This window comes from Callorhinchus milii, unplaced genomic scaffold (assembly GCF_018977255.1).
Source record: "Callorhinchus milii isolate IMCB2004 unplaced genomic scaffold, IMCB_Cmil_1.0 Scaffold31, whole genome shotgun sequence".
NCBI classification, from domain to species: Eukaryota; Metazoa; Chordata; class Chondrichthyes; order Chimaeriformes; family Callorhinchidae; genus Callorhinchus; species Callorhinchus milii.
Window position 1 is genome coordinate 1209565 of NW_024704772.1, and position 9886 is coordinate 1219450.

At 51.2% G+C, this 9886-nt stretch overlaps 2 protein-coding genes across 3 annotated transcripts in view; one reads left to right on the top strand and one right to left on the bottom strand.

The window, feature by feature from the left end:
• Positions 1 to 720: 720 nt before the first annotated feature.
• On the top strand, positions 721 to 6456 carry LOC121851284. 2 transcript variants are annotated; one of them, XM_042345079.1, is made up of 4 exons: positions 721 to 876; positions 5056 to 5201; positions 5538 to 5667; positions 6092 to 6456. In XM_042345079.1, exons 1-4 carry the CDS (start codon positions 833 to 835, stop codon positions 6408 to 6410), a joined length of 639 nt encoding a protein of 212 aa, XP_042201013.1. In that variant the 5' UTR covers positions 721 to 832; the 3' UTR covers positions 6411 to 6456. The 2 variants fall into 2 exon arrangements, with proteins under 2 accessions (XP_042201013.1, XP_042201014.1); XM_042345080.1 differs by lacking the exon at positions 721 to 876 and adding an exon at positions 4053 to 4297.
• A 639-nt stretch (positions 6457 to 7095) lies between these two features.
• Positions 7096 to 9886, bottom strand: part of LOC103189538 (heme-binding protein 1) — a 5060-nt gene continuing 2269 nt past the window's right edge. Inside the window, exons 3-5 of the mRNA XM_042345072.1 lie at positions 8507 to 8645; positions 7666 to 7846; positions 7096 to 7328 (exon numbers count right to left, since the gene is read on the bottom strand). Of these exons, the coding sequence (XP_042201006.1) occupies positions 7145 to 7328; positions 7666 to 7846; positions 8507 to 8645 (504 nt within the window). The 3' untranslated portion in view covers positions 7096 to 7144. The remainder of the gene's footprint in view (positions 7329 to 7665; positions 7847 to 8506; positions 8646 to 9886) is intronic.

Sequence of the window (9886 nt, forward strand, 5' to 3'; positions counted from 1 at the left end):
TATACCTTACGCTGGGACCAGCCTCTCAAACCCACCTGCTCCCCCATTCTATGAAACCATGGCCGATCAGTACCTCAGCTCCATTCACCCTTTTCTCCATCTATAATAACAACAATAATAATAATGATCCTTGCATTTGATATAGTGCCTTATCATGTCGTCGAGGCATCTCAAAGAGCTTCGTGATTAAATTTTAATGATTAAAATACCATCAACAAGGATCAGTGTAAATTGTGAGACAAATGGGCCGTATTATGAGGTGTGTGGGGATGAGGTTCAGTGTCTTTAACCACACGGTCCCTCAGCTTCTGGGTCAGAAGGTTGTGGGTTCAAGCCCCACATTGGGATTTCAACCCACATCATCCAGACTGACACTCCAGAGCATTGTTGGGGAGGAGAGTTGTATTGTTGGGTTTGAAAGGCACAAGAGAAATGTCATTTTCTGTCGTTAAGGACATTAAAGATCCCACAGCGCTACTTGAAAAGAGAAGGGAGTTTCCTCACTCTCCCGGTGTCTGGGTCAACAATCCCCCAAAGAAAATCACTCATTCAATTCATGGCTGTTTGCAGCTTTGTCACTGTGTGCAAATTGGCTGCCGTGTTCACCTACAAAAAACACAGTCACTGCACTTTACAGTGAATCCTCTGTAGCTCTCTGAGACGTCCTCCCGATTTGAAAGGTGCTGCATCAAACATTATTGTAATCCGCAGGAGACTTCAGAAAGACAACACTCACCGACCGCAGAAAGGATGATAAACAGCGACATCGTCCTTCGAGTGTGAGGGGAGTTGACGGCTGAATGTGTCTAACTTTCCAAAAGCGGCCCCCAAAATGATCGATCAATGTATTTCAGCAAACCTCCAGCCACGCACAGGGTAGGTTGATTTTAAAGTCTCCTCCGAAGGCAATGCTGCTGTCTCTCCTTCCAGTACTGCGCTGCAGCGTTAGCTCAAAGTCCCCCCAAAGTTGGGGCTCAGAACCTACAACCTTCTGACTCAAAGGTGATAGAGCCAGAACCCGAGCCAGTGGTTGAGCTCAAACCTATGAGAAACATCCAGGTTTAGACCTGACCAGGATGGGTGATCAGTATTTTGCAACTCCAGGAAGTGACACACATCCCCCAGGAATTTCATCACCAAACCGCTGAATTGCGGGGGACGGGATGGGGAGAATGGGCAGCAGGGGGAACGGTGTCAGGATGGTTTATTATAGGGGAGGCCGGAGGAGGGGGTGGGGGTGTAGTGTGTGGTCAAACTTGTGATGTGATGTTCGTCACCGGTGATAATTATTGCATCCCGGGACGCTTTGCCCCATCCGTCCAGGCAGTGTCTGCCTGTGTGTATGTGTGGGGTGTAGGGATTGCAGGGGGGTTGGTGGGTGTGGTGGGGTGGTTATGTGACGGTGTGTGGGGGTGGTGGGGGGTAGTCTACGTTGTCAGAGACACTGCTGTGCGGATTCTCGCAGTTGTTTTATTAAATATTAGGTGTGTGTATGTCTGCGTTGCACAACGACAGGGTGGAAAATTGTGAGACCTTGCGTGTGCTGACGGATGGGCCCTAATGGACCCTTTGATAAAACGGGGGAACTTGCTCTGTTTTACCTTTTCCTCAATCTTGTGGCTGAGGTGGCAGAGAGAGCTGAGCGTGACCACTGGTCGGGGAATGACATAGGTGGAAATGGCATTGCATTCTGTAGCTCCCTATTTGTCTCAGCCTTTGGCTGCCGCGTTTCGCCCACTAAATGTACAGTCAATTCATTTGCACTGTATTCTCTGAGGCGCTTTGAGACGTCTCGAAAAGACGCTGTATCAAATGCAAGGATTTTTACTAGTATTATTATTATTATTAGCCTGTGCCTCAGACGGTTGCACTCAAGCCTCTGAGAATATAGGAACAGGAGGAGGCCAGTCAGGCCTTTGAATGAGATATTGGCTGTCGTTTTCCCCTACAAAATAGACACTTGACAGTGAATCCTGCGATGGTCTGGTTTTCCTTGGGACCTCTGTCAAGCATTGCCAAGGCTGAAAACTGGCCTTAGAAACCGCAGCACAAATATACATTAAGTGGATTGAAGCTCTCTTCTTCCCTATCCAGCCCAATGTGCCTCACAGCTGCCCTTTGATCATACAATGCTTCCAGCTGTGTCCAAATTGCCTCCAGGATTGGTCTGGCCTACAAAACAGGTTGGAGGGAGTGGAGGGCTTGAACCCAAAACCTTCTGACTCAAGAGACGAGAGTGCTACCAACTGAGCCAGGCTCATAAGAATAATCCTTGCATTTGATTATGTCTTTGAAACGTCTCAAAGTGCTTCACAGAGTATATTGTAAAGTGAATTGACTATATATTTTCTGGGCGAAAAGTGGCAGCCAATTGCACAAACAGCAGTGGTCCCACAAACAGTCCTGGATTGAGTGACCAAATTATTATTATATATACTTTTTGTGATAATGCATTGGAACTGAGACTGAACTCAACTGCCAGTGAGGGTCTAAATCTACAATCCGCTGATCCAGAGGAGAGAGAGAGAGAAAGAGAGTGACTGAGCCAAAGGGGTGTGTGTGTGGCGGGGGTGGGATTATAAACTCCGTTGGAAACACAGAATGAAGTGCTCCCTGGCTTAAGCAGGATCAAGCCATCTCCCCGTTTCCCCTAGTCCTGACCTCAGGCCTGCGTTACACACACAGATCTGCTTCTCATCTGATGCACAGCACAAGCCGTTGTGGGCACATGTGATAAACATTCTGTCAGTGTATAACTCATGTATACAGTGCGAAGCCAGGAATGTAATGTCTGATGTGATGGGCTCCATCTGACTCCCAGCCCATCTGGTAATGTTTAAGACAATGTGTGTTGTCGCAACGAAAGCACCAGCGACTGCCACATTTTTACATTCGTAGAGTCCTGTGGCTCAGTGGTTAGAACACTCGCCTCGCAAGTGACAGGACGCAGGTTCGATTCCCGGGCAGGTGAAATGTTGGGCAAGTTTCCTTTCGCCACACACACATCTCGCAGTAAGTAGGAACCCGGTTGTTAGTCCAGCAAGTCACAAACTCACCCAGCAATCACTCAGTCACACTTTACGGTGAATCCTGTGAAGCGCTTTGAGACGTCCTCCCGCCGTGCAAGGCGCTGGGTCAGATGTAAGGATCATTATTATCGTCATTATAAATTGTCCCTCTCAGTGTGAACCGAGTTCACTGATCTGCTCAGAGGATTGACGGAGTGGGATATAATAATGGTGATTGACGGAGTGGGATGTAATAGTAATACACTTCATTTATACATTATGTAGCAGTAAAAATTATGTACATTGCATTTGATATAGCCCCTCATCAGGTCGTTGAGACGTCTCAAAGCCTTTCACAGGATACACTGTAAAGTGTGGTGACTGTGTGTTTGGTGGATGAAGTTGTGACTTACTGAACTAACAACCAGGTTCCTACTTACTGTGAGAGAGGAGTGTGTGTGGAGTGACTGTGGGTGAAATGAGGCAGTCAGTTGGGCACAGCAGTATCCCACAAACAGTCGTGTCCCACAAACATGTTGAGTGAAGCGTGTGGTGAAGGTTTAGCTGAATAACGTTCCGTGAGAGAGTTTACAGTTTCCTTTATGGACTGGGTTTGCAGTGTGTAAAAGTGTCTGCTCAAATCACACGTTTAGCAACCTGGAGTGCACATGGTTACCATCTGGGCTTCATTGTCACAGAATGGCATTGGTAAACAGCAGCAACAAAAAAACCTCTCCACGTCTCTTGGAACATTGGTAGATGAAAAAAGGAGGTGATGCAGAGAGTGGGAGAGTGACAGTGATAGATATAGACAGTGAGAGAGACAGAAAGAGACAGTGTGAGAGAGAGAGAGTGACAGAGGGAGAAAGAGAGAGAGAGAGAGTGACGGAGAGGAGAGTGACAAAAAGGGAGTGAGAGAGCCAGAAAGAGAGGGGGAGTGACAGAGAGGAGAGTGGCAGTGAGAGGGGGAGTGGCAGAGAGAGAGGAGATTGACAGTGAGAGAGAGAGTGAGAGCCAGAGAGTCCGAGGCAAATTGAGAGAGACACCGAGAGAGTCAGAGATTGCGATAGAGTCAGTGAGAGACACAGACAGTGAGTGAGTGAGAGAGAGAGAGAGAGAGAGAGAAAATTAGAGAGGTTCAGACAGTAAGAGAGTCAGATACTCAGGTGGAGTGAGAGCGCGAGAGAGACCGACAGTGAGAGACAGAGATTGAGTTAGAGACAGAGAGAATCACAGACAGAGAGCGAGGGGAAATTTTGCCCGCGATCGATTGGGAAACAGAATTACAGGTGGTTTTTTTATTATCAATATTGTTATTACTATCCTTTTTAAGTGGAAAGAAAGTCTCCAAAGAGTCGCTTGAAGTTGGGTTAAAACAGTGAAGCGATTCCAGTGATTCCGATTAACTTGGGAGGCTGTTCGCTTAAAGTGATCCAACGTTGAATTTGAAAGTAATTGTTTGCCGGTTTAAAAATCAAACTCTGGCAGATCAAACATCGGCTTTAACGGGGGATTTGGACTTTGACTGAATTGGACATTTGGGAAACTTGTGTCTTAAGTATTTTTTTGTGTGTGGGTGTCTGTGGTGTGTCTGTCTGTCTGTCTGTCTGTCTGTGTGTCTGTATGTACAGGAGTGCGGAGTCACTCTCTCTCTCTGACACGGAGTTGGGACGTCCTCCCGACATGAAAGGCGCTACGCAGATATAATTTTGTATTGTGTGTGTGCTGTGTGTGGGTGTCTTGATTCTCAATTTAGTTTAAATCTTACTGATTCACTGTATTACTGTCTGTGGAGTCCTGCAGCTCCGGGGCTGGAGGTTGGGATCAGGAGGGGGGGGTGAAGGGCAGGGACGGTGGGGGTAAGGGGGTGTGGGGGTGTGGGTGACTGAAGGTGCAGTCGAAAAGAAGGGTCTTGAGACAGGCCCTTGAAGGAGCCAAGGGAGGGAGGGAGGGGGCGCGAGGTGAAGGGACTGTGGGATGGAGTTCCCAGAGCAACACCAGGAACGTTCAAACAGGATGGCTTTAATGTATTGTGTCTCTTACACAGGATTGCTCAGTGGGTGAGGATGAAGTGTGCTGCTCTGCCGGCTCTGGCTCTGGCTCTGGCTCTGGCACTTGCTTTAAGTCTCGAAACGGCACAGTGTAAAGAGCAACGGGTGACAGACAACTGGAAATGGAACTACAGAGAAGGAGGTAATGGAGGGCGATTGGTGTCACGGCTGAAATCCCATCCAGTCTCAGCCTCTTGCACCGTCATTATCGTCTTAACATTTAAGAGCGAGCCAGGGAGCGAGCGAGTGAGTGAGTGAGTGAGCCAGGGAGGGAGGGTGCGAGAGAGGGATCGAGGGAAAGAGTGAGGGGCAGAGAGAGGAGTGCAGCTGCACTCTCTCTGACCGTGAGTGAGGGAGGGAGCGAGAGGAAGGATGAGCGAGGAGCAGAGAGGTGAGTGCGGAGTCACTCTCTCTCTGACACGGAGCGAGGGTTAGGCTCTGTTTGGAGCTCCGTGGACAGTAATGGCTGTTTTCACAGTTGACCGGGTGAATATCCAGGGAGTGCGGAGTGTTTCCCGTGTCCTCGACCACTGGGGGAACAGGATCTTCAACACAATGAGGGACACCATCATCAACCACCCCCAGGACGTGCTGCCCGACTACTCCAGGTACACACCCGCTCTGCACCCCTCCACGCTCATGTGTACTATTCCAGGTACGGGAGGAGTGTAATGCACTTAAGAGAATGTAACAGCCAGTGTTTCCCTCTCTGCACTACAATAATAATCCTGACATTTGACACAGCACCTTTCACGTCGGGAGGACATCTCACAGCGGTTCACGGGACATGACTGTACAGTGGAGTGACTGTGTGTTTTGTGCGGGAACGCAAACTGCCGTGAAGTGACTGAGCAAGCTAGCAAGTGATTTGATTTGTCTGGGGGATTGTCAGTCAGAGAATGAGCTGTGCACCCTCTCACTCTCTCTCCGTCCATTTCCCTCCCTCTCCCTCTCTCCCTCCATCCCCCTTCTCTCTCCCTATATCTCCTTTCCTCTCCCCCTCCCACGCTCTCTCTCTCTCTCTCAACGCAGGATCAGGCCACTCTCTGAAGCCCTGGATGATTTGTTCCGGGAGGTGAAGACCCTGAAAAAACACCTGTTGTTGCTGAACGAGCGGTTGGGGGGTCTCGAGAGTGACCTGACCTCGGTGGGCTTCGGCAAACCCCTGAAGGTGAAGCGGGTGGTGATGAGGAGGGTCCCACAGAGAGCCGGGGGCAGGATTCTGTCCAGGAGAATGAGACTCCAACCCAGACAGAGGGGGCGGGGGGCATATCGCACCTCCCAGCGCCAGCCCAGGGCCTCCCCAGGCACACGGGAGAGGATCGTGCCACGCAATTCCACCTATACTTAGACGGCGGATCTTAAAATGGTAGGAAAGAGAAACGGTCGAACGGCTAAGACTAGGCGGAATTCAGGGCCTCTTGTTTGTGGGAGCGAGTTTCACACGCGCTCCTCCCACCCCCCCACCCCCCCACCCCCCCCACCCCCCACCCCATCCATCCGAGGGGTGCAGTGCGTCACCACCACGATGGTGACCAGAGAAAACACCAGTTTGTGAGCTTTGTTTTTTTCCATCTTTCATTAAACGTTTTTAATCCGAATAGAAAAAGTGTCACTTTCTCTCCCTCTCTCCCTCCCTCCCTCTTTCTCTCCCACTCCCTCTCCCCCTCCCTCCCTCCCTCCCCACAATCAGGCTCCAGCAGGCAGTACCTATGTGAACGAGATGCTCCTGTGGCCAGTGAAGAGTTAATCTTGCGTGTGAGTGCGAGACCGCGGGGGACGCTGACCCCCTCCCTGGTTGGCTCCACCTGTTACAGATGTTAACCAGACTCGGGCTGATTTATCACCCATCTGGAGCCCGGAGGCTGAGGAGCCTCTGGTTACATACCACACTGCTGACGTCTCCCCATTCTCTCCCCCTCCACCCCGCCAGACAGCTTCCTCTCCCCCCCCCCACACCACCCCGGCAGCTTCTCACCCTCACCCTCACCCCCACCCCCCCCCACCACCCAATCAACACCCGCCCCCCACCCAGCTCCGGCCTCGCTGCAAACCGGGCAGGTGGGGGTCTCACGGTGTGTGCGGTCACTCCGGGGGCTCCTGCCTGACCAGCCAGACCTCGTTCCTCCTCCCCAGAGGCTTCATGGGGGGGTCGTAGCCGGCGCACAGGAAGTGTTCCCGGTGATAGGCCGCCTGCTCCCCCAGCGCCGCGCACAGATTGCCGGCGTGTTCCACCCAGTCCGCTTCTTTAGCGTAGCCTCCGAAATGCCTGCGGGAGCCAAGGGCACATCAGCGACACGCCTCAAACACGCCACCGCGTCTGTGTGTCTCACCTCACCCGTCAGATCCCTGCCCCACCCCCCCCCCACACCGCCCCCCTCGCCCATACACTGTAATAATAATAATCCTTGCATTTGGTACTGCGCCTGATCACGTCATCGAGACGTCTCAAAGAGCCTCACAGGACAGACTGTAAAGTGTAGTGACTGTGTATTTTGAAGGCGAAATATATATAAAGGAACACAGGAACAGGAGGAGGCCATTCAGCCCATTGTGTCCGCTCCGGCTCCTTGATCTGTATCTCGACTGAGCGCGGTGACACTCACGTGGAGTAGACGGTGAAGCCCTCCTGGTGCTGGACGGTGATGCTCTGGTCCGTGGGCCGGGGCGGCTCCTCCTGGTATTTGCTGGGGATGCGGATCTGCACGAGGACCCCGGGCTGTAGGCCGCCCTGGTCACCGCGGTGGGCACGGATGGTGACCGGAGCCGTCATCCCCATTCCCACACCTGGCAACGAGAGGAGGAGGAGAAGGTGCTCACAGCCGGGAAGAGACTGGGACACATTCCCGCCCCCCCCGCCCCCCCACCCTTCTCCCCGCACAGAACCCTGCTCCCTGGTGATTTTATCTGTGGGGGTGGGGGTGGGTGCGGTTGTCAGCCAGGACACTAAGAGAGAGGAACATTCCTTCTCGTTTCCTGACCGCGTCGCAGAAGGACATCCGCCCGAACAGGGCACGGACCCCACCCACCCCCCACCTCTCCCTCCGCACAGTGCTGGGCCATCAGCCTGGACTGTGAGCTTAAAGTGTGTGTATATGTGTGCGGGTGTGTCTGTAAATGTGTGTGTATATGTATGCATGAGTGTGTATGTGTGAGTGTGTATGTATGTGGGTGTATGTATGTGTGTGGGTGTATGTATCAGTGTATGTGTGAGCGTGTATGTGTGTGTATGTATGTGTGAGTGTGTATGTATGTGGGTGTATGTATGTGTGTGGGTGTGTGTGTATGCGGGTGTGTGCGCTTGAACCCAGTTAAGCTGAACGCCCAACTTGGTTCAGGCGCACACACTGAATTCTCTCCAATTCCAGATGCAAACTCTAAGATGCGTCTGAGTTGAGTGAGTGTAACCCCATTCCCCCCAATCCCAGCAGATGAGCTCAGCGACACCTTGTTCGTTGCTGCCGCCCACGTACTTCAGCAGTTTTAACACCCCCTCCCCTGAGGCCTCGTCGAATGGTTTCCCGGTGACTGTCACACTGGCATATTTTGCCGGCTCGTACTTCCGAACTTCGTAGCTGAAGTCTCCCTGTGACGGAAGAGAAACAGCTCATCAACACTTCACGGTGACACACACACACAGTGTATTGATGTGGATATGTCCCTTTATCAATATATATATATGTGTGCACACATATATATATATATGCACAATATATATGTGATATATTGCCTCTCGCCCGTCAAGGCATCTCAAAGCACTGCACCGGCCTTTACTGTAAAGTGCAGTCAATGACTTGTGTGTTTTGGAGGCGAACCCAACAGCCGTGAAGTGAACGTGTCATTTTATCTGGGACCGGGGTGGGGGGGAGAGGGAGATTCCCTTTTCACAGACCTTGTGCGTGTTTCTGTGTGTGTGTGTGTATGTGTATGTATGTGTATGTACGCGTGCGCCCCAAAACTCTGGAACACGCTTCCTCTATCCCTCTGCCTTGCCCCTTCCTTCCCCATCTTCAGACCTTCCTCTTCGACCATTCCGATGGTCACCTCCAACCCCCCGCCGGCTCGCCATCGTTCTCCGCCACTGTCAAGCGCTCTGGAACGCTATCCTGCCTGAGGGGCGCTGTGTTGTTATTGTTATTGTGTGTGGGCGTATGTGTGACCGATCACCGGGATGGATTGCAGGATTGCTGTGTTCGTCAGACTTGGATCTGTAGCTGTTTGGTCAAGCGAGTGCTTCAAACACTCACAAACCCCAGAAGTGTTTGTTTCTGTGGAATCTGTGAATTACTCAGATCAGAGGCCACTCTGCCAACTTCAGCAACGTGTAACAGTTTGATGTGGGGGAAGTGGTTCAGGCACAAGTGAACCAATCTGACCACGGAGAGAGGAACCGTAAACCATGAAAGGTTTCAAGAGGAACCCGATCACGTCGCTGACAACGAACTGCCCCGGAACGAGCGGAGTGTGGCTTTTGAGGAATTGGAAGGGTCGGCAAGTAGGATGGTCCATTCAGCCATTTTATCTGGGGATTGTCAGCCAGGATAATGATATTAATAATGATAATAATGATGATTATAATCCTTGCCTTATCACATCCCAAAGCTCTTCACAGAATATACTGTAAAGTGAATGGACTGTATGGTTTGTGGGCGAAATGCGGCAGCCAATGGCGCACAGCAGCGTCCCAAATTATTATTTTTATTACATTTTTTTGGTGGGTTTATTATCCCGGAAAAGCGATCCGCCAACTTGCTGCTCGGGAAACCGAGTCATGTGAAGTAAGGAAAATTGCTTAACGTTTCATCCCACACCCGGGAATCAAACCCG